The sequence below is a fragment of the Tupaia chinensis genome, unplaced genomic scaffold (genome assembly GCF_000334495.1).
Source record: "Tupaia chinensis unplaced genomic scaffold, TupChi_1.0 Scaffold143247_2, whole genome shotgun sequence".
Lineage (NCBI taxonomy): Eukaryota > Metazoa > Chordata > Mammalia > Scandentia > Tupaiidae > Tupaia > Tupaia belangeri.
The window spans coordinates 1,156,212-1,181,601 of record NW_006203092.1 but is presented as its reverse complement, the minus strand read 5'-3'; the positions used below and the strand labels follow the sequence as shown (position 1 = coordinate 1,181,601).

The 25,390-nt window shown below is 34.8% G+C and overlaps 1 protein-coding gene across 5 annotated transcripts in view; it reads right to left on the bottom strand.

Annotated features, from left to right (window-relative positions):
• NFIB (nuclear factor I B) overlaps nucleotides 1–25,390 on the bottom strand; it is a 269,326-nt gene that overhangs the window by 8,876 nt on the left and 235,060 nt on the right. For 2 of the 5 annotated variants that reach the window (XM_006163839.3, XM_006163840.3), the window contains exons 10-11: nucleotides 22,364–22,446; nucleotides 11,667–11,755 (exon numbers count right to left, since the gene is read on the bottom strand). The exons of 1 other annotated variant lie outside the window; for it this stretch is intronic. In XM_006163839.3, coding sequence (XP_006163901.1) covers nucleotides 11,667–11,755; nucleotides 22,364–22,446 — 172 coding nt within the window. The remainder of the gene's footprint in view (nucleotides 1–11,666; nucleotides 11,756–22,363; nucleotides 22,447–25,390) is intronic. 2 more of the 5 variants (XM_006163842.3, XM_006163841.3) reach the window with 2 other exon arrangements.

Genomic DNA, 25,390 nt, shown 5'->3' with positions numbered 1-25,390 from the left:
ATAATAACTGAAAAGGTTTTATTATACTCAAGGTCAAATGAAACTACCTCAGTAATTTATCTTCAAGCATATATTCACTTGGTCTTCCTTAAATTTTCCATTGCCAAATCACTTTTCTTTAAGCAAACAGAAAATAAGCATGACTGAAAGGTGAAAGCACATCTTTAGAAAATATTATATTGTCAGGAAAGTCATGATGTATTTTTCTGTGCAAAAATATATCACAACCAACAACATATATATATTCTGGCCATAACCCATTAAAAAAGAGAAAAATATTGAGTACTTTGTAAAAAAAAATTAGGCACAAAAAAGTACAAAATACTGTGATAGTTCCTTAATTCAAAGCACAACTCACGCTAATGACTTCTACTGTATGAATATAATAAAATATTTCACTATAAACAAAATATATAAATGCTGAATCAAAATCTCAAAAATAGCTGGACAAGGTAGTATGTGCCTATAATCCCAGCAACTCGGGAGGCTGAGGCATGAGGTTTGTGAGTTTGAGGTCATCCTGGGCAACATAATGAGACCCTGTTTCTTAAAATAAAAAAAAGCTTACAAATAAAATATCTGATATCAAGGATAATATTTTTGCATTATTTTGACCACATGTGTAATGGGGCTTCCCTAAAAAGGGAAGAAGCCAATAAATTCACTATTTTGACCTGAAGATGCATTATGAGCATCGGTAAGTGATAGTTTTGTTTCCTTTAATGCCAAGTCTACTTCTGAAGCATTGTGATTCTTTTTTAAGCATCATTCAGCAAGAAAAACAAACTCACTCGATTGAATTTCTTTGTTAAAGAAATTCACCAAATCATGTCATTTGAGCACTCACACAACAATCCTGAACAGTGTGGTTTCTAACGTAACTAACACTAAGTTAACCTACCCTTCCCCAGTTCTTCTGGGTAGGTTCTTAGATATTATTAGAGAAAATTGTTTATTGTACATTTTGGAAGAGAGCCTAATACCTGTGTGTCAATCTGTGCCAATAAAATTAAGAATGTTTAGTCAAGGAAGTAAAACTTTTCATTCTTGGGGATGCCTGCGATTGCTGCAAAGGGAAGTAAAGGCAAATCCTTCTTTTAAATTACAATAACCATTTTATTTATTTCCTACACTATCTGAGCCAGTCCTTATTTTTATCATTATCTATGAATAATGTGGCTACTTGTACAGTTGCAGTATGTATGAATACATATAATCGTTTGTGCTTAATTCCTGTAATTATTTTTAAAGCTTCTCAAAAGAGTACTTAATATCATTGGAATAAATATGGTAGTCTCATGATTAAATCAGTATGTAAAATATGAAATGGGCAATATTGTTATTTCCCTGAAAAGTTTTAATATACTGAATACTTAGACGTTTTATAAACAGCTTAACAAATGGGTTGCCAAAATGATTATCAAATAAACACAGACTATTAATAAACAAATTTTGCCATTCTTGAATTAGCTCTTAATGTTCTAATCACCATGAATGAATAGGCGAAGTAATAAAGTCTTTGACTTTGTTTGGTTCCAGACTTGATTTAATGAATTCATGTATATTTATTTGGCACTCAGTGGTTCTCATATGGTTACTGAATTAAAAGTTAAGGGCCCAATCCTTCTTGGCCTAGAAGATACATTCACAGAATACATAATTTTTACAAATAAAACTATCAAATGTTGGTTGGTTTGGCTGCCCAGAACAATTTTCTGCCTTTATTAAAAGGTACAGATTCTATTTACTGATTGTACATGCAAAGACTGACCATTTTATCCAGTTTATCCAGGATAAGAAATACGTAAATACTGGGTCATTTTTTACAAAGGATTGGGTATCATCTCCCTTCTTAATTCTTACAATAGCATCACCCTACTAAGGCTTTGACTTTGTTTTCAATGGAGACAAATATATTGAATTTCAGAATACTTGGCCACCCAGATCAACCAAGATTCTATGCATAAGTCTCTTCTACAACATAAGCTAGGTTATAACCCCAGTTTGCGTAGGGCATGGAAAATTCATTATCTGCTGAAACAAATACATTTTGCTTATTTCATATAACATGAAAACTTCAGATTGCATCTTGTGGAAAATATGCTCATTCGGACCAGTAAAAGGAATAAAAAGTAGCATTTAAATTAAACTTACTAATGTATTAAAACAAAAGCAATGGTACTTAATGCATATACTAGTTGCTAGTACATACATAGTGTGCGATTTGTCAGGCAGTACTCTAGGTGCCTGACTTCCCTTAAATCTTTGAAGCCTCATAACAAACCTATGAGAAAGTATCATTATTATCCTGATTTTACAGATGAAGAAACTGAACCTAGGAAGTTCAGTGTCTTGCCCAACACATATTGCCATTAAACCGTGGAAGCCAGGTTTTGAACGCGAGCAGTGTGGCTTTAAAATTTAATATAGTTTACCTCATCTTTTTTGTGACATACACTTTATTTTCTTTTCACTAGACTAGAATTTATATGACCATGGAATTGTATAAGAGATTATATAAATTTGGTTCATATAGCTTAGCTACAACAGAGTTCCTATGGAAGTACAATTTTTGAGCCCAAACAAATAACTATTTTATTTATCCAATTCTAGTTACTTCTCAGCTGAACTCAATATTTGTCTTTGCTTTATGTGTATACAGATGTGACTACGTCAGTAATTTGCTGATTGAGTTCCACTTCAGATGAGGCTAGACTGTAAGTGAAATACACAAAGTGCTTTACATAAGTCTTGGGTTTCTTCAACTTATTTTTCCCATTTTTAAGGATCATTATTGCCATCTGAATGATCCTATTTGCATGCAAGATGATTTCTAGTGATTATTACTATTTGTAATAATCTCTATCAGAAAGCTCCCTGGCTAGCTCTTACCTGAACTGCAAAGTATTCTTGCGGGCTCTCTGGGAAACACCGAATATCATAAACTGCAGGTGGCTCATGGAATTATTCTAACTGCAAGTGATTGCACTTCATAGTAATGAAAGAGAATCGTATTTGTTTCATAACTAAGTAGGTAAATAGCCTTCTTTATTGCTACTCCGTGGGGACCAACAGTTTTGAAAATAACATATCCAAACAGTAGGCCATCAAACCTCATTAATTTATATTCAATTGTTTCAGGCATGTTTTTATTATCAGGGCATGCTGGATTAAAATGTTAACTTTTCCATGGGTGAATATTAGCCTTTTCTAAGTAAAATAATGACATATGCCAATGAAATATTTTAGCTAGTGAAGAGCAAGAAAAAAATCCTTATGTATAGGACCACAGAAACTAAATATTCAATGTGATCATTACAATTACTGTAATTCTAGTAAAAAGTTCTTACATAATTCTAGAAGACCCTTCGCCAAAGCAATGGAGACTTAAACATAATAAAAACATATCTTCTTAAAATGTTTAGTCGAAGCATAAATAAGAAGAAAGCTCTTCCCTTCGATAGACCAAATTGTCATTTTTTTTAAAAAGTATGTTGGATCTTTTTCACATTTTAGAGCCAAAAATGAAAGACGAAGCATTGAAAGATGAAGCATTATTCTGAAGATGACTAACTAAATAAATTACAGTACACACATGCATACATATATAACAACTTGTGTAGCTGTGGGAGGTTTTAGCCAATTAAAAAAATTTTAAATGATCGGACCCAAAGTAGCTATTTGATCTCTTCCCACAGACCGTGCCACAGGGGACAGGCCCACATGTTGATTTCCAGCCTCTTTCTCTAGTCTGTATTCCTCTCTATCCCTGGGCTCCTTTTCAAAGCTATTGTTGCAAATGCTACTGCTCCTCTTATTTGCATTTGTGATTCTTCAACAGCAGACAAAATTCTCTACAAAAATGGTACTTCAAAATAGTGTCTTTCATTACAGAAAATCACCCAAAGCACACTACATTAAATAGAAATTTACGTTTTCTACAAAAGCAAAAAAAGAGGTCTTTCAAAAATGGCTTTCGTTTTAAGAGCTAAAAAAGGTATTATTTGCACAGTCACACCTCTAAAAGACAGAACTTATTTACGTCAGAATTCTGAAGCCTAAAATAATTAAGAAACTAAACTATGTTTGATATTATGCCCATTACTCTGTTCACATGTGCTGAAGATGTTCCTTCATATAAAGCAAAAGTGAACAAGTGAGAGAATAACTAACTTTTCACAATTTCTAACTAGTCAAAATTTGTTTTTCCGTTCCTTGAGCCTAAATAGGCTTTTGCCTTTCCTTTTCTAATTTATTCTGTTATCATATCTATTCATTCCCAGGCTTTGTTACCTAACTATGACTAAAAATTCTCTGCATACCTACTAACAGCAGGAGTGAACTAAGAATCAAAAAAGGTACACTAATAAATGAAGCATTTGCTGCCAAAGAAGCTGATTTGTCAAGGAAGTAAAACATATGTAAATATGGCACTTTACATAAAACGTCTACAAGTAAAGTAGGTGTTTAATATACTTCCTTTCATTGCAAAGGGTTAATCAGCAAGGTTTACATTTGGGAATTTTCTGAATCACGCTCCTCCCTCAGCAGTAGCGCTGCCAAAAATCATCTGACAGGAAACGTAAGATTAAGTTTGTCCTACCTAAGCGAACAAAGAGTGCTCTGAACAGGCCAGCGGTTTACTGCAGAGCGGGAACTTTTCTAATCCTGCTGGAATCTGCAGTGCTGCTCAGAAAATATCACGGAAAAAGTTGTTTTCTTTCCTCTAACATCTTGTCTCTGCATCATCTCATTTTGGTCACACTGCAGATCCTGCTGGTTCCCCCATAAAGGTTAACTTAAAGCTCCAAACATAATCATGTGGAAAATGGACATTATTGATTCCTATGGTCCATTGTTCCCCCATCCTAAGTCCCTGAAGTTCAAGTTCAATCTGGAATTACATCATGTCTGGTTTCTCCTGGTTACCAGACGGCTTGAGACGTGACCACAGCTACAGAAAAAACAAACAGCCTTCTTCACGCTTCGGCTCCCCTATCGATTCAAACGTAAACTTTTTTTCTTTCTCTCAAGTATGCTTCAAGTATGGAGCATGGTTAATTTAGAGATTAAGTTCCAAATTAGATTATCTAATGGCATCTTAATGGATTGCCGACCCATTTACTGTGAGACGGCAGCATGCAAGTCTGGCTGGAATACAATCCATTTCTTAGGAAGTATTCTGAAGAGTTTGCCTAGATAAAAAGGAAACATCGTGTTGTACACATCTTTCTCTACAAATGGAGAAAGTTAGGCAAATCCTAATATATTTTCCAACAGTCAGCTCAATACATACTGTGTCTGTGAAAACCACAAGGAGATCATTCTTAAGAACGGTAACATTTTTAGTTTTGATTTCATAACAGGTGCAAATTATTTTGATAAGAATGGAGTTGTTCCTCTACACCAGTGAGCAGCCCCTTTGCCAAACAATGGTCTTGTGCAATTTTGGCTTTTGTAATGCTCTGCCTTGAACCAAAGATTCTTCGATTCATCTACCTTATCAGCATTTCTATCATAGTCCCAGAGTGGTGCTAGGGGCCCAGGATGGTGTATAAAAAGTTGAACATGTTGAACACACTTTAGAGCTGACAGCTGAAAAGGAAATTCAGCACTCTGAGAATAAAGCTCCCCCCAGGAACTCCAGGAACAACCCAGCTGTTGTACTATGGTTCTGTGTCAAGATAACAAACTGAGAGCAGGAAATGCTAACCTAGTGAATTCACAGGGATGGCCTAAGTCGATATGAAAGTTAACTCTTGATGACTCCTAAGGTCAGGACACATGCTCCTCTTATCACACACATGCCTCACATATGTTGAAACACACACACACACACATAGCTCCATGCACATATGCACACATATAGCTGCATACACACATGCAAAAACATGTATGTACATGCAAACACATGGTTTACAAACCAATATCGAAAGTTACTTTTATTTACGTATTCATTCTTACGCCTTTTGAGAGCATACATTACATAAATAAAACTTTTCAGATAAGGCAAGAAACGTGGTAAATGGCTGATGTAGTTTTATGCAAATAGAGTTATACATATGAAATGAATGCTATTACTCCTTCCTTTTTGCCCTCCCTCTCCTGACCAACCAGATCCAAATAATCTTTACTGGCTGCTAAATTTCTCTTGGGAAATCAAGCAACGATCTAGAATTGCAGTAATAAACGACAATTTCTTAGAAAAACATGTGTAAAGTAACTAAAGAATGAAGTATTCAACTCATAGAAAGGAACTCTAACATATGTAACATGGAAAACAGCTGATAAAAGTCTCTTTGGTGCTATTCAATTATGGCATCGGCAGAAACACAAAAATCCTTCCAATTATTTCAGTAAAATCTTCATTTATTCATTATTTCAGAGACTGAGCAAATGGTTTGTGTAAACACATCCTTCAGTAACACGCACACGTTTATTTTAGCCATCTGAAGGCTTCTTCTATGTTTATATAAGCCATCAGACACATACAACCACTCACTTGTGGCTTTGCATTTTCCTGAAAGGGGTGAAGGGGGAGAAAGAGAATGAAATAATAAATCCACTTTCTCCTTTGCATAAAGCACTCCCTTCGATATTTTAAAATAACTTATGTTTATATTATTCTTGGATTGTCCTTCAGCTTTCTTTTTCATTCAATTATGTTGCTCTTTCATATTTGATGGAACAAGCTATGTTCTGGCTATTGTTTCAGCCAGTTAGGGGGTAACTGCTGCATGTGTTTACATCCACTTAACTCACATATGCGACAACGTGATTTATCCACAAAGCACAAACACGACTGTACTTCAGGTAAACAATACATCACCTATTACTCTCCTGGACGGAGCCCTCCCTGACTGAAGTAGAAGAGCCCTTCATGAACACATTATACTCTGGGCTGGCTGCAGTACCTGACCTTTTGCTGAGGTGGGAAAATAAATCTTCTCAAGGTGCAAGTAACTCTTTCGCTCTCATATAATCAAACACACACACGCATGCGCGCACACACACACACACACACACACACACACACACACACACACACACACACACACACACACACACACACACACACACACACACACAGAGCTCATAGAATTCTAAGGCCAAAACAACAAAACACACTCAGGGTTGCAACGCAGAAGTCTAAGCAAACTTTCCAAAAGACTCAGCTTTGGTTCCTAAGTATATGTTTATGTGTTGGGGTGGGCATGGGGGAATGGAGGAAAGCTTCCGGCTTTGATTATAATAGCTCCCCAGCACTGCCATTTCCAGTCCTATAAAAGGAGTTGCATTGGACATGGGAATATTTCAACAGAATGACTGGCATAACCAGAAAAAGCGGTGACAGCGGGCAAGTGTTTGTATGAGGAAAGAAATGGCAACAATCAAAACAAAATAAAGCAAAACCAATACCCTCTTTGCTTTGTTCGTTTCTACTTCAAAAATTTCAGGAATCGATTGCCTCTTGTTAAAAACAAAAAGTAACAGCCACTACAAAATAACGTGTGGTATTTTCTTTATTCCACCACAAAGGCAAATTATTCAATTTTCTGGTTGAATAGATCTACATTTCTCAGATAATTTCAACTTATTCAGATGATTCTGAAACTGTAACCCAGCTCAGAAGATTCTAGATCTCTATTATTTGCCTTAAAAAATAGTAGTAGTATAGACATTCATGATTTCCGTTTTCAATATTCTTTCTAGAAAAAAGAGTACGTTTTTAAAACAATCCCAGGATACCAACTATAAATGAATATTATATTATATTGTCAAATAAGGACTGTACTTGTGTGTTTTTGAAAAGTGTAATAAAACAAAGCAATTTGCTACCTCATTTGCGTGTATTTATTCTGAACCACATGACACTTAGATTTTAAAAACCGACCATTTTATCAGTCACAGGGTCTAGGATAACCCAGTGTAGAGATTCAAGGATAACCCAGCGTAAAGATTCAGAAGTACCTGTTGAATGTATGAACATCATTCTTCTCATCACCAATTACGTACCTTCTGTTTCATGATAGAAGAAACAAACCCAAAGCTACCTTTTTATGAGCTTTTTGAATCATTAAGGCTGTTTTATACATCGTTATCTGCTAACTCAAACAAAATCACTATTTTTAAGAAGAAGAAGGGTTTTTTGTTTGTTTGTTTTGTTTTGTTTTGTTTCCCCCTACAGGGAGCATGGGCTTGCCAGAGAAGGGAGGGGAGGAAGAGGGGAGGAGTGAGAAGTCCCCCCCCTCCCCCCCCACCCCACCCCACCCCGCGCCCAGGGGAAGGATGGCCACACTGCAATTCTATCTCCTCCACTCTGCAATCCTTTCTTCTCCACTTTCCTCTTAGAATTTTAGGCACATACACACATGTGCCTAGCATGATCCTCAAGCCACTTACTATGGCCAGGACTTGAACCTCGAAGCTGGCCATGTGGGATCCAGTGCCTTAACCTTCATGCCACCTGTTGGCCCTGGGAAGAAATTTTGACTAAATAAATTCTGAAATATTTTTCTGACTCATTATAACCTAAAATCAATTAATCACACCAATATTTTTCCAGGAAGGGGATCTATGACATAACATTAACACTCCCCTAAGAACTGAGTTTAGCCATCACATTCATTCATTCCAGCTCATCCATTGTATGACTTATTATCTACTCACCTTTTTAGGGAGAAGAGAGGAGGGAATATTAACTTTAAAATAAAAAAATACTAGAAAGTAGGTGAAATTATACTTGAAATCTGCAATGATGTACATCTTTATTTGCCATTAATGTATTTTAGAGGTGCTGTCCTATTTTATAAAATAACTGTCATCAGTAAACCACAGATTTGAATGTTCACTCAGCGGTAGGCACATTTGCAAATGTCTTCTGATTCGCGATTGTTAATATGGTAAGTGTGTATGCAGACACAGGCCATTTTGCTTACTGATGGCAGAGCATGAAATATAAGGAAATTATTTAGTAAAATAAAATTCAAGCATTATGACAGCAAATGCAAATAAATTACCTTTAAAATATTTATTAATTCCAACTTTTATTTTGTTTTAAGAGAGATTTTTTGCTATAGGGCATGTGCACTCACCAGAAAGACAGAGAAACAGAGAGACAGAAAGTGAGAAATCACCCCCCAGAGGAGATGGCTACACTGCAATCCCTTCTACTCTATCCTCCTCTCAAGATCTTGGGCATGCATGCACACAAGCCCAGCATGAGTTTAAGCCACCGGGTCCAGGACTCGAACAGTGGTCAACTCCATGGGAGTCCTGCGATATAACCATTTCACATCTGCTGGCCCTCAACTATTTTTTTTAATTAAAAAATCAATTTGTCAGAGGATATGTGTGCTCTGAGAGAGAGACAGAGAGAAAGGAAGTGAAAAAGCAACAATTACCCCACAGGGTGGATGGCCACGCCACAATCCCTACCCCTCCATTCTCCTCTCGGGATCTTGGGCATGTACGCACATGTGCCCGGAGTGAGTTTAAGTCTGGGACTTGAACCACGGTTAACTACATGGGAGTTCAGCAACATAGCCATTACACTGCTGGTCCTAAGACTATTTTTATTTTTTAGATGTTTTTGCCTTAGGGAAAAAGTGAACTTACTATGGAAGGGGGATGCACAGACACAGAAACAGTGAGAGAGAAAGTGAGACATCATCCACCAGGAAGGATGGCCATGCCACAATCCCTTTTCCATTCTTCTCCTGGGATCTTGGGTACCCACACACATGTGCTCAGCATTAGTTTCAAGCCAAGGGGTTCAGGACTCTAACCACCATCAGCCATGTGAGAGTCCAGTGACATAACCGTTACACCATCTACTGCTCCTCATAAGACTATTTAAATAAAAGTTTATCTTATTTTTTGTAAGTATTTACTGTATTTTTTTTCTAAAGGGAGAAATAATACAAGATACTTGGAGAAAATTATCACAATAAGGAAAATTATCTATTTCTAAAATAGATGTTCTACCAATCTGCAAACAAAGGAAAAGTCATACTGTACTCATTTTGGGTAGAGAAAAAAATAAAATTTCATAGAGTTTTTATAAATATTTTTAAAATATCTAAATGTTAATTAAAATTTCTTAATTTTTTTTTCCAATAGAGTGAGTGCACTCACCAGAGAGAGACAGCAAGAGAAGACAGAGAGAGGCAAAGTGAGAAATCATCCCCCAGAGGGGATGGCCACACCACAATCCTTTCTCCTACAGTCTCCCTTTGGTATTTTGGTCATGCATGCACACGTAGCTGGGATGATTTCAAGCCACCAAGTCTGGAACTGAAACCATGGTTTTCCATGTTGGAGTCCAACATCTTAACCACTACACCACCTGCTGGTCCCTCAAAATTTCTTAATTTTTACCTGCGTGGGAGTTGAAATTTAATTCAGCTCTTTTAAACTCCACTCTTTAGAAATGTTTTATCAATCAATACAGAGATGGACAGTCCATGTGCAACTAGGACCTAAGTACATACCTTTACATAGACATTTTCAGTAAAGGGAAGATTACATCTTAGCAGGGTTGGCAACTTATGTTGCTCTACTTCTAGTTATATTGTTAGGGATTCCCTTATGCTCTCCTACAAATTCTTTTCTCTTACAACATATGATTATATCATGATAACTATTTAATCTGTCAGTTTAACACCATTTGTTCTTTATTGAAACAATGCATTAGAAATCAACTTAGAACTACTTATTTTCAGGAACCAGCAGTTAGCATAATGGCTATGTCGCTGCACTCCCACGTAGTCGACCGCGGTTCACGTCCCGGATCTGGTGGCTTAAAACTCACGCCGGGCACGTGTGCGTGCGTGCCCAAGATCCCGAGAGGAGAATGGAGGAGAAGGGATTGCGGTGTGACCATCCCCCCTGGGGGGTGATTTCTCGCTTTCTGTCTCTCAGTCTCTGTCTGGCGCATGTGCTCTACAGCGAAAACCTCTCCAAAAAAAAAGAACTACTTATTTTCTAAAACCAATACATGTGACAACATCAAAATTGGTTTTGAAAAGAAATTTTAGAATAATTCTCTCGGCCAATTAAGTAATGTCAGTCCTCCATGCTTCATATTAGTATACAAATAGATGTTAAACTTTATTTAAAACAAATCCCTTTTGACTACAATTCCAACAATCTTTCCACTCCAAAATGTATGGGTGCTGTGAATAAAAGATAACTTGTAAGTTGATTTTTTTTCATTAGTCTTTCTCTTTTACAGGGAAATAAATGAACAATAAAATGGCTTAAGAGTTGGCAGCAAAGAGTTGAAATGACAAAAATCTATAATGTGAAAAATCAATGCTTTATCCTCAGCTGAAAAATCTTCCCTAAAGCTGTGATTTCATGGTTTAGGTCCTAAACTCTAAATGTTAAATTCCCCCCTCCCCCACCAAAATTATTAGAAATGGTATAAAACATTTGAAAGCATTTAGAAATCCCAGTGATTAGTTAGCATATGCTGTAGCCCCAAATTAATTTGAAGTTGCATTTAAATAAAAAATACAGGAGGGGGGTAGGGGAAGAAGGATGGTAGAGCCAAACAACTAAATTTTTAACATATATTTTCTGTAAAGCTAGTTAAAAACAAACACTATTGCTCATGTAATTTTTAGGTGTAAGTGTAGGGTTGGAAATAATTAAAATGTTACCTTTGCCAAGTAATTCCCAATGTATCCTCACTGGTACTGGGGTATAAATGCCTGCCGTTTTGATTCATGGTCCAGTCACAAATCCTCAGCTGTCAATTGAAACCTAGCAGTCAGATATGGATCGAGCAGTACTACAGTTTTTAGTATTTAATTGAACACATGCAAACTAGTACTGTACATGGCATTAACCTTACTATCCCTAGAGGCAACTTAAAGAAAAAAAATAAAAGCAAAAGAAAATCTTACTCTGAAATGCAAAATTCCTAAACTTTCTCAGAAAAAGCTATTGCAATATGCTTCTCTATTAATTAAAGCATACAAGAGAAACAAATGCTTAGAACATAACAATTAGCCATTATTAGAGTACCAATTGAGCTGAAACAAAAGCAAACGTTAATGTTCAATAGATATATTTTAGAAAGAAAATAAAAATGCTTTTTGTTCTATGCAACATACCAAATCATCTGCACTGAGTAAAATAATCAACAACTTTAAGCATGCAGTTTGAAAAACACAGAAGACATGCAGTTTAGAGAAGAAAGATCCCACCTTACAAACATTTGCCCTAACTTCTGTTGAGAAGCATGAAAGTATTCAATTTTAGATGTTAACTAATTCTGCTTTACTTGAAGTGGCATTGTTTAGAAAGAGTTCATAAGAATTTCTCCTTTTATTTTTAAATTCAGAGTAATGGCATTTAAAATACTTTACTACATCTGAAGAAAGTGAGGAATGCAATGGATACAAGCTGAAACAAATTCTTCCCAGATCTCCGAATCATCAGTTCTGCCCTTCAGAAATTGTTCGAGTAACCCTATCCACCTCTGTTTGGTTAACAGCTGCCCTACAGTGCTAGCAGATTTATTGAAAAGATATATTGCTTATTTTTATGCTTAAGAAAGTAAACTTATCTGGCTTTGGGGAAAAAAAATACACTCTAGAAAATCATGAATTTTAACCTTTAGATAGCCATGCTGTAAATTAACTCGATCTAGCATTGAAAAGATGACTTCTTCACAGCTATTCACTAAACCCTGCTGGCTACTAAGAATTTCAAGAGATGATTGGAGCCAAAATGCCTTTAAACTTATGATAAACTATTTTAATCCCTTCTGATAATGTGATAGCTAAAAACAAATTGACTATTAAGAATCTTTACTTTTCCTTGTAGACTCTCAAGTTGCTGCACACTCTAAAAGTGATTCTAGAGTTTTAGAATTGAAAGTTTTTGTTCAGTTTACTATAAATCTACAAATGTTCAAAAATGCCATCTAAATTCCCAAAATTAATAATATCATATTGCTATTTTAGGAAAAAGTGATTTCATAATTTAAAGAACTGAAAAAGTTCCATTCACATAGCTAGACAGATAGACCGATAGATAAATATATCGATAGATATGCAGCTTCTATTCAGGGAGTGTGTGTGTGTGTATACACTCACACTAAGAAGTCATAAATCAGGAAATAATTTTAAAAGAAAAAGAAGTATTTTTAAAATAGACCAAAAACTTGCATAAAGGTAAAAATAAATACCTGATTAATTTTAAATCAAACAGATCACATAACTTTACTATTTCAAAGAAGGAAATTTGTCCAGTCTAGTATGCGAGAAGCAACATGGCAGGCTTATGAAAAGTTTTCAAAATGGGTCATCTAATCAGAAATTTAATGTTAGGGAACAAATCGTTTCCGTTTCTGTTTGGTTTTACAGTAACAGAGTAAACCAGTTATCTATTTCAAAGCACACGCTTTAAAAGTACTCTGGAAACAATATAAAAATAGTTCAAGAAACTTGACTTTGTGTAAAGATTACCTTAGAATCCACTTACACTGTTCTAGTTAAATAACATGCTGGTTTTGAATGACTTAAACATTCTCAATAAGAGAAGGGTATATTTGGGCATACACATATGAGTTTTGTTCATTATTAACTTCAGATTTGTTTTTAGGGAGCTCTCAGTTTAGATTGGAGAAGTCTTCACAAAGAGCATTTTTCACAAAACCAGGGGAATGTCAATATCACTAACTGATTGGCTTTAGCATGCAGGATCACTATGCTTCCTTGAAAAGATACATATGTAAATTAATTTGTTTCTTTCTTTTAATGTTGCTCATTTTTAATTTGTCTATTCTACCACTCTAATGTCAAGTGGGATACCTTTAGCCACATGCTGAACACTTAAAATCAACATTATTTTTGGACTTTTCTTTCCTAAGGGTAGCCTCTAAAGCATTAAACCTTACTCTAGTTATTCATATTTATCTATTTTTAAGATATATGTAATATTTTTAGAAATATGCCTAAAGAAAAAATAATAAGCCTATTTAGTAATAATTAAATTCTAAAGAAATTAGCAGAATATTGATTAGTACTGAACTAATATTCTTTCTGTTACTAAAAATGTAAAATATAACTTAATTTATTTACCTATTTAGATTGCAAACTGGCATTATCAACCTTTCCAGACACTTCTAAGGAGACATGTGTTTACACATACATGTTTGTTATAATTTATTTAAGCCATATTACTTGGGCAAGAACATTGTCCTTTTTTAAATTAATAAACCTTTTGTTTAAAGCATCTTTGAATTAATAAACCTGATCAAATGAAATGTTAAAGGTGATGGTGTAGATGAGAGAAACAATTTAGCAAGAGAAATAGTAATCACCTATTCACCAAAGATTTCCATACTAACTTATAAAAAAATCAATTCTTAAGAGCCTTATTAGATCAAGATAGTCCTGACTGGGAACCAGCAGTTAGCATAATGGCTATGTCGCTGGACTCCCACGTAGTCGACCACGGTTTGCGTCCTGGAGCCGGTGGCTTAAAACTCACACCGGGCACATGTGCGTGCGTGCCCAAGATCCCAAGAGGAGAATGGAAGAGAAGGGATTGCGGCATGACATCCCCCCTGGGGGGGGCGATTTCTCGCTTTCTATCTCTATGTCTCTCTCTGTCTGTCTGGCGAGCGCACACTCCCTATAGCGGAAAAAAATAATAAAACCCTCTCCCCCCAAAAAAGATAGTCTTGACCAAGCTAACTGTAAACAGAATCTAGGTATATTTATACTTCTTTTGGAGCTATGTTAAATAGTCTTATTATTAGTATAATCTAGTGTTCCTTTTTAAAAAAACATTTTACATTAGTAAATATATGTAAGCTTGTAAGCTTGAAAATAGAAAATAATCTTTTTTGAGGTTGAGGTACTGATTCAGTTTCTGAACTGTGAGAGAATCAGTGTTAGATCATTCTCTTTTTTTCTCAATTAATTAAAACTAATTTTAACTGGCACATAAATACATACCTTTTATTTACATACTTTTTTCCTATGTTCATAGTTTCAGTTATACTCTAAAGACTTTCCCAAGTATTGTCCCTTAAAAGTAGAAATTATTTTCTCCAAGTAATCGAACTTAAAACATCAGTGTAGGTTATTTTACAATGGCATCTATTAGAGTTATATGTTTGTATGTGGAAGTGGGGAGAAATTCTTATTCTTCTTAAAATTTAGATTATAAGGCAGACCTGATCATGGGCATATCCCATCAAAACACATACTCTATGAATCGTTTTAATTCTTTAATTTATATGCACCTACCAATATGAAATCAGATTGCCTAAAAAATTAAATTAAGATGTATATTAAACCAATTCTGCTCAGAATTTCAAAAGTAAACAAAAGATGAAGAATTAGAAAGGGTGTCCTCTTAGAAAAGCTATCAGTTAAGGGGTAGAGTTGAAATAGTCCAAACAACCAAGAAATGAAGTTTTCACTGCCTATGTTCTTAGGGAAGAAGTTCAAGTTGAAGGGTAACCTGTTCCTGGCCCACTCCAATAAGGTAATTTCAGAAAAAGAAGAAATGGGGATCATTTGGTTTCCTCAAAAATCTGCATGGGAAACACCTAATATTTGGATCATTGTCCTTCCCTTTACTACACTCAGATACTTATGTAGTAACTGATATCCATAAAGAAACAATATTAACTGTGATTTCAGAATAAGTGTGTATTCAAATGAGGGCCCTTGTTATCAACAGGGGTTTTTGTTAAATGCATAGCAATTAGCTTTGGGAACAGAAGAAAGAAGATAAGCAAAATGTTCTACTTTGCTACACTCAGCAAACAAGCTGATGTACTAACAGTCCTCTTGATGACAACAGTTCTCTGTTGAACCAATAAACCATTAAACTGTAAATAGAATAATCAACACAGGCAAATTTACCTTTCACTTTTTTTTTTTTTAAGTTTACAGCAATTCTCAGAGGAATGTCTTGAAAGATAAATTTTATGTTCTCTCACTTTTTTTTTTTTTACTTTTCTATATGCCTCAAGGAATCAAATTTTTGGTGGGTGACTTGGGGAAGAGGACTTAAAAAGATTAACACTCTGGTATTCATGCTTTCCACTTAACTCTTGGATTAGTCAAATTTTATTTTATTACTATTTTTAATTATCTGTCATGAAGTAGATAATGGTCTCTTAATGAATAGTATGTAACCTTACTAAACCAAAATGGTCAAATGAAATTATGTTATACATGGGACATGTAACACATATAGGGAAAAAAAAGTATTTAAGATAATCCTGGTACCTTAAAGTCACTTCTAAGGTCAGTTTACTTCAGAAAATCATGCTTTTTGACATGTAAATTAATTAGCAGAATAGAATTAAGTTAACTGGGTATACATAGGCCATGAGCTGAATAAACATTACTGACCATGAATCCTAACTTAAGTATTAGAAAATGAAAGTTTTTATTTTTTCAATGAAGGCTACTTTAACTTGTGAAATTTAAGATTTCAAGGGACTTTGAAGATAACATAGTTCAATCTGTTCCCTTTCCTTTCCAAGATAAGGTTCCAGGAGGACAAGGTTTAAGGACCTGTTAAGGTGTTAGACATGCTCTATTCAGGTCAACACTAAAACTCAAAATCCTAACTTCTAATCCCCAGTTCTTACCCTCCACATCAGTTTGCCTTTCATTATTCCTTTCCTAACCTATCCTTCATGTACAGTCCAAGAATACTTAAGGCTAACACATCTGTAAATATAATCTTCAGAAGTTCCTCTACTTCCCTTATTCAACTTAAAACTTTTAAAGTTAATTAAAAGAAAAGAAGAAAATTTCCCCATCTGTTTGTGTTGAATGGAATTTAAATTTACACTAAACATAATTTTATTTTTACATTAATTAGAATAACTTATCAGTATTTTGGCCTTTGATAACCAATAGAGGTAGTGAACAAATGAATGAATGATAAAAGAAAGACGATGGAAGATTTTTTTTTAATTTACACATAGCCAAAAGCTAAACATTTGCATAGCTATTATTTTGACTGGAACTTCCTTTAAATGTGTTTCCTTTTCAGCTAGCATATGTGAAAAGTGACCTCTTATCCATTTACATACCTACCCAGAAGTCATGTGATAGGGTTTTACGTCAAGCTGTCAATTATGATAACAGACACAATAAGAACAGCCCAAGTGTTGATAACCTGCTTCCTGACTTTATTGAAAACTTTGTTGATAGTCCACTTGTGTTCTTTCAATTGCTTGCCCCTAATAAATGACTACCTTTCCAGGGCTTTTAATGAACCATGCTTTGGCTTTCTCGTTTACCCGGACAAATATCCTAAGGGGATTTCAACTCATATCTTAGTTAAAAAAAAAAAATTCAACAGAAGCAATTTCTTAAAACAACCACTTTTGTGTAACAGAAATTTTCAGTGTAATGGAAAGTACTTTCAAATTATATTAAGAAAAGTGTTAAATATATGTTGGTACAAATTAGCCCAATAATTGAAATTGAAATAAAGGCATTATATAGTCATGCAAGAGATGTAACATGCTGAAGCTCAAGCACCAATAAAATCCATGCAATTGTGAGAAATAACGCAAGGACCTGAATGGACCAGGCCACTCGTTCATTAGCTCTAATAGGTAGCACATATAGTCATGAGATTTTAATTTTGAGATGATAACAATAAGCCTTATTTCCTTACAAATTAGAGTCTACTTCCCTTTATTGTCTCAGAGAAGACAAAAAAATAAAAAATTTATTCCACCAAAAAAATCTCAAATCTATATCAAAAATTAATTTGCGCTTCAGTGGCTTGTTTGAATGATCCTTTATTTCTAAACAAGGAGCTTCTTGGCTGCTAACTTTTATCGCCAACTCACAAAAAAGATTTTTAAAAAATATATTGTGCTGCTATTAAAGCATAGGATTTATGACTTTAATATGACCTTAGACTCAAATATAATAATAATCAAACTACCTAGATTCTCTTATAGTACCAAACTTCCTAAGGTAGCAAAGAAAGAAGGCCTGAAATTGACATATGTTTTAAGATTAGATAAAGAATTGGTGTTAATTCAAATAAATTGCCTCATGTTATCCATTCATAGTAAAATCGCTAGACTGGATTATAAAATAATTTCTGTGCTTTCTAGCAATCTCCAACACTGCTAGGTTATTCCTATTTTCTCCAGGAAATAAAACTTGGAAAATATGGTTCCTTCACTGCCTATCATAATGAGGGTGCATGATATGTTCATGAAATAGAAAGAGGAAAGGAAACATTACATTTTGCTAAACTTCCAGGAAGTTAAGTTAAAGAGGAGGTTGTTCACACTTCTGGAAACATTCCAAACCATAAAACAACATTTCTGAGCAGAGACTATAGAGTTCAGTTTGCCAAAGCAAGACCCACAACTTCTTCGGGCCACCATACCATCTTCCAGTAGAAAAGTTAAAGAAGAATGAAGCTTCAATTGAAGTTCTGATTTTAATGTTTCCACCATGCTAACAGTGAATGCATTAATTAAGCCAATTATCCCTAAAGACAGACTGGTTCCAGACTTTGAATGATACTCAAGATTGTGTTAAAAGATAAAGAAAAATTTTAAAGTCAAGTCCTGATTCAACTCACATGGGTTGATTATTAAGAGTAATTAGCAAGAACTGTTTTTACTGGCAAATTATCAGCTGATTTGATATGTGAAGCATTTTTCAAGCTTATATGATTTTGTATTTTAGAGACAAATGAGAGCTCATATTTGCAATGAAAGGTGAAATTCTAGACTCAGAAGAAAACAATATATCAAGGCAGCTGGCAACCAGTATCAACCAGTAATAATCATTGTCTAAAAAGGAGCACAAGAATGTGTATATATTAGCAACAACTGCATATGTACCAAGAATAAAGACATAGACTTCTAGTATTCATATTTGCTAGCATGAATGTATTACTCTTACAGGTGGAATATAGGGTTAATGTTAATATTTTCCACTTCATTTAAGAATGCTAGTATGACAACCAGTATCAACCAGTAATAATCATTGTCTAAAAAGGAGCACAAGAATGTGTATATATTAGCAACAACTGCATATGTACCAAGAATAAAGACATAGACTTCTAGTATTCATATTTGCTAGCATGAATGTATTACTCTTACAGGTGGAATATAGGGTTAATGTTAATATTTTCCACTTCATTTAAGAATGCTAGTATGATTGTGTATTGAATATAGGGTTAATGTTAATATTTTCCACTTTTAAGAATGCTAGTATGAAAAAAAAAAGAATGCTAGTATGCTTGTGTATTAGAACTGTCTATATTGAAAACTCTATTGTCATTTTGTAGAAAGATTATTTATAAGATAGTCCAAATTACTCAGCAATTTAAAATTTATTGCTAACTGTAATTTTTATAGGCTGTGTTAAAGTTCTTTTCTAAGGAAAAAATAGCACTCAACAATGCACATCAATACTTTTCATAATCTAAAAAGATAAATCTTTATAAAGCAGCTGCAATGAACTGAAGAATGTATCTGGTGACAATATTTATTCTTAGGGGGTCATGTATATTAAAGGCTATGGGGAATGTTTAAAAGAACTCTCTCAGACTAAAACCATTGCCTTTCTAATTTTGAATTTCTCCTAGCTAATATAAAGTGATTGATTACCTTTATTTCATGTACCCCTTGATTTTCCTTTTCATTCATCATTGAGTGCTTTAAACCGAAAGCATTTAGAACCTGCCGCTGGAAGAGTGCTCTCTTTTAAATCTTTGTAAAGTAATGAAAGGACACAGTAAATCAATCTCGTTTCTGCTGTAGAAAAGAATAACCTTTATTCTACTAAAGTCATTTAAACTATTTCTGTCCCTTCACTCCTATTTAGTAAATAAAAAATTTCATCTCTATGATTCTTTCAAAATTTTTAAGGATAAAAATAATAGGCTTTTAAATGAAGCCTTAGTTTAGTAATGTCCATATATAGTGGGATACGCATTTGACATTATTTTCTGCAAGCCTCCAAATGGTAGTTCATGAATAATTTGGTAAATTGGACTTCCTCGTAACAAAAAGTATTGCTAATTCTTTCATTACATAGAGGACACTTTGTCTACCCAGTATTTAAAAATTTTAACTATGAAGCATGTGAGGATTTTTTTCTACCAAGGATTAATATACATTATATGTCCCATAAATACCATTAAACTGAACAGTGGTCTTTACTCAACATTATCTACATAAATAACAAGTGGTTGTCTTTGTTGAAAAAAGTGTGGAGTTCTAGAACTCATATATATTGTTCCAATTACAATGTGCCCAGAATTCTATCTACATTAAGACTCAAATTTTCTGGGGCCAACAAGTGGTATGTGGTTAAGGTGTTAGACTCCCACATGGCAGACCATGGTTTGAGTCCTGGACATGGTAGCTTGAAAATCACACCAGGCATCTGTGAGTACATGCCCTAAAGCCTAAGGGAGACTGGAGGAGAAGGGATTACCATATAGCCATTCCCCCCCGCCCCGAGACGAGATTTCTCATTTTCCCTCTCTCCCTCTCCCGTAAGTACATGCACTATATGGATAAAAATCTTAAAAAAAAAAATAAAAGACCCAATTTTTCATTATGCTTTCTTTATTTATTTATATATCTCTAGATATTTGAAAAAAGAAGTAACTTTTATATTGGTGAACTTCTATGGTCATAATTACATGATATTGCCAAAGTTAGTCATAAATGATAAAACATCGAAATTGCCATGGGATAGGGGAGGGGGAAAGGAAGATTGCTTCTAAATACATGAAATTGGTTATAATACTCTAAATGTGTTTGGGACTAATGGTTTAAATAATGGAGGCATGTTTTTATGAATTAAAAATTAACTGGAAATTAGGGATGTGTCATAAAGAATAATGCAAATCCCATGACAAAACTATTTCTGAAAATATGTGTAATGATTTTTAAAAGAACAAGTTTCTAAACCTATAAATTCTGCATATGTTTAAAAAAACACAATGAACACATACATTTGTCAAATAGAACCATATTATAGTAATTATAACACATTTCATATTATAGCAATTTTAGAGGTGAAAAAAAGCAACATTCCAGAGAATTACGTTGAAAAGCCAATGGCTGGCAAAACCTCTAATTATTATTTGGTATTTCCATAACTGTGTACAGATGTTTTCAGTTAGTTCTTACTCTTTTGTTTTGTTTTGTTTGGCTTTTTTTAAACCTGGCAAAACATCAAGTATCCTGAATAAGCTATTATCTTTATGATTTTCTCTGAACTCTGCATGTGGTGACCTTTAATATATACAGTCTGCCACCTTGGCCTGTAACCGGAAAGGACTCCAGAACTACACACGAAGCAGAGTTAAGTGTAAGGTGAAAAAATCTAGAACAAAATAAGTGGGCACAAGTACCTGCACAGGCTTCATATATATATATAAAAACTCAAATTCACGCACAGACAACTTGCAGATGAAGAGCAAATTAGTTAATACCAGCTCTTGCTTACTTATTACAGTCATTTATCCTAGGTAATATTTTGTATACTGTTAATTTCAAAGTACTCTGCTATCAAAACTTGAAAGTTGTAAGCATACACATCATAAAAAATATTCAAATTCTGAAGTATCTAGAATTATCTCTGTTATCCTATAACTAGAATCATGGGATCTCTATATTGGTAGAGCCCATGCTTTGGACTGTGGCTAATCTGTTTATAAACCACCATTAATCCTGGCTGTATATTTTCACAGTTTGTATAAACACTTCATTTGCATTAAATTTACAGCATTAATGAGATGTGAAATTTAAAATGCTACTTGAAACATAAATGATGTAAGAAAGCAGAACAAAAAAAGTGTTTTATCACATCTGAAATCAGTAAACCAATTTAAACCTATTAAAATAGAAATGATGTGTTGCCTGAGATTTTAGCTTCATAACTCATCTTCTTGGACTGAAATACAAAAATGAGGAATAAAACATCTGGAAAATATGAAATCTCTCAAAAACACAAATTATGTACTGTTTCTACTTTAATTGGCTTTTGAATCAGTTTTCAAATTTTGCCTTTGAAAGCTATAGACTAGTAAGTTCTCAATAGCCAATAAGACTGCAAAAAACATTCTGGCCGAAACACTAAACCCATGGAAGTTATCAATAGATGCCACAGAGATGGAAAGGTCACGAGCCAATTGGAGAAACTCTGTGCAGAGAGGTGAGAAACAAAGGATAAATGAGAAAAAATTTTGGAAAATGAAATAATCAATCTCGGTCCCATGAGCCCCATTCTGAGTCCAGATCTGAGAGGCAACATGAAGAAAAGCCCAAAGCGAAAGCGTGGCTACACCATTACACCTGGTGAAACTTGCCCACCTGTTGCTGATGTAGGAAGGATGGGTCTCTTGGACTTAGTCCCACATATCGATTGGCTTGAGATGTGCCTGAGGCTGTGTAGGCTGATTAAGGAAGAACAAAAACAAAGATAAAAATTGTGAACTATCAGAATGAACACCCTGTCCATGTATAAGAAACCCAGAGAAGTGGGATTTGCAACCAGGAAAAAAAAAAAAAAAAAAGTTTCCATTTCTCTTCCATTTGTCTGAGTGAATACCAAATCATAGAAAAGAAATGGTAGTTGACTTCAAATCAACTAGTTTATCCCCCCTAGGAATACCTACCCAGTAAACCATATCCCATCCTTTGGTGTTACACTCACGTGTTCCAGTTATAGTCCTGCAGGGCTATAAAGGATTGGCTAAATAAAAGTCTTTGTTCTAGATGTACCTTTTTACCAGATAGTAGCTGTCTGATAATGGAATAATCAATGAAGGACTATGATTCTAAATGCAAAACCAGACTGAATAACTGTCAGGGAAAAAGTGACAGCTTTTAATGGTGGGGTTTAAGCAGATGTGCTTGATGATATGGGATGAAAAATGTGTCACTTAAAACTCTTACTAAAAAGAAAATCTAATATTACTATCAATATTATGAAGCAAGAGCCTGTTTTATTGGATTATATAGAAGTAATCAGCTCAGTCTTTTCTTTAATGTGAAAATGGTCTCAATGGCCTCAAAATATTTTTGAAAAATATTTTCCATATGTGCCAAAATATGTGTGGGTGGGTGTGTGTGTGTGTGTGTGTGTGTATGTTTCTTGAGGTTGGTCCAAGAGGGGGAATTGAGAACATTGTCTAAATACTTGGTCACCAGGTAGTGAGGCTACCTGGTGACTGTTTCTTGCATTGTTATGGTCTCACTTGTAAGTACTTCTTGTACATGTGCTTTTTGATACAGATGAATTTCCACAGAAAAGTTCTTCCTATTCCTAAAGATGCTTTTATTTCATTTGACAAGAAAAGGACAAAGATCTCTTTTCAGCACTAAGCAGTTGGCACTGCTCTCTGTCAGGATAGGCAGAACAAAATTTTCACAGGTTGCATTTATAGATTTGAAAAAAGCTACAATGTTTGGTTTAAAACCATAGATTGGTAAGGAATCCAGACATTAATTTTAAATAAGCCGACTTTAAAAAATCAATACATTAATTCTGCCATGTTCATTTAAAGGACTGCAGAATTTGATCCTTCGTGCTTATCTTTAGCTCAGCTCTTTAAAAACAGTGAAGATGTTCACAATTCAACTTTGAACAACTCCCAAATGCAGGATCCTGGCAAGTGCAACCAGGAACCTCCTATGCCTGCTACTCAAACTCCAGGACCCCAGAATTCATGAGCAGGCAGGGAAGAGCCTCAGCCTTATACAGTTAGCACTGAATCTGCCCTGCTCTTTCTTTCTAACCATGAGAAAGAAGTTTCCTTAAGTTGGCTCTGTGTTTTCTTTGACTTCATTGACTTATCCGTTCAACTACCAGTTTCTCATTATCAGCGGTGCCTAGGGAGCTGATGCTACAAGTCTGTTTACAGGAAAGGAAAACCATTCACTGTATTTCTTTTATGTAAGAGTAGAAAATGGACTGTTGCAGCCATCTTTAAACAACCAAAAAATTCCTTTTGAATATGTTTTTTTAACAAAGTTTGTTTTTTTTTTTTTTTTTTTTTTTTTTTAACAACCTGTATGTGACTAGAAAAACAACTAATTAACAAACAGGCTGATGTTACTCCCATAAGTGAACTTTCATAATTTGGGTCTGTCCTCTCCTGGATCTCATTAATATCACTTTAAGTGTAGGTGCCAGAAGTTTCTAGAACTGGGTTTTGACCATTTAGACTATAATAGGCTTTCTTCTATTTTTTTTAACAATATTTGCTTTCTGTATGCTTTTATTTAAATAACTGACATTGTTTGCTCAAAGAAGCCAAGATATCCACTTTCAAAATGTGACCGGAATATGCACAACAAACTTTTAGAAAAAAAAATTTGGGGCGGTTATTTTTTGACTGATTCTCTGCTAATAAACCAATAACTAAGCATTAGTGATTATGGATGGCTATTACAAGCCCATGAAGATTTATTCCTTTATAAGGGCTCCTGAATTTTGAGAAATGCTGAATTATTTGTACTCTCTAAAGATTGTCAATTCCTCTTTATGTTTCTTTCCTAGTCTTTCAGAAGCCGTTTAGGAATCATCTTTCAAATGATGAAGAATGAAAGAGCCTGGGCCAGTAGGTGGCGTACGGGTTAAGGTGTTGGACTCCCACCTGGCTAACCGCAATTCAAGTCCCAGCTCCAGCAGCTTGAAACTCATGCCAGGTGCATGTGCGTGTGTGCTCCAAATCCTAAGAGGATAATGGAGGAGAAGGGATTGCAGCATGGCCATCCCCCCTGGAGGATGATTTCTTGCTCTCTGTCTCTCAGCCTCTCGGGCGAGCAAACGTGCCCTATAGCAAAAATCTCTTTAAAAAAAGAAAAAGAAAAAAGAATGAAAGAGCCAGAGGTGCCTCTGATTATCTCTATAATTTCACATGGGAATTTCCAGAGCATGGGGATTTCCTTGCTCCAGGAAGGAAAACTAAAAGGTATGAATTTAAGATTTACATATAATTGATGAGACACATGCTAATTCCTCCTTCCAGTATCTTTATCCATTCCACTTTACCAATCTGTGCATCCCAGCTCCAGTTCTAAGAAGCAGGTAGTTGGGAAAAGCCAATTTAAAATTAATTCCTTGTATACTTCTGAGTCTCTATATGAAGAGGCAAAGGAGACAAGTGGCTTATTTGGTATGTACTACATATGTTCACTGGCTGAATCTCTCACATTTCAAATGTTATGGCCACGCTATAAAGCATAGTATCTGATGCACCATGATAGGCAAAACAATCAAAAGGATTAAAAAAATAAAGGTGCACATAATGAAAGTGCAGGTAGCTTCCATGTGTCTAATACTAAGCTTTGAAATGTTCTTGCCTGCACCCAACATTGTGCGACTGTTTCTAA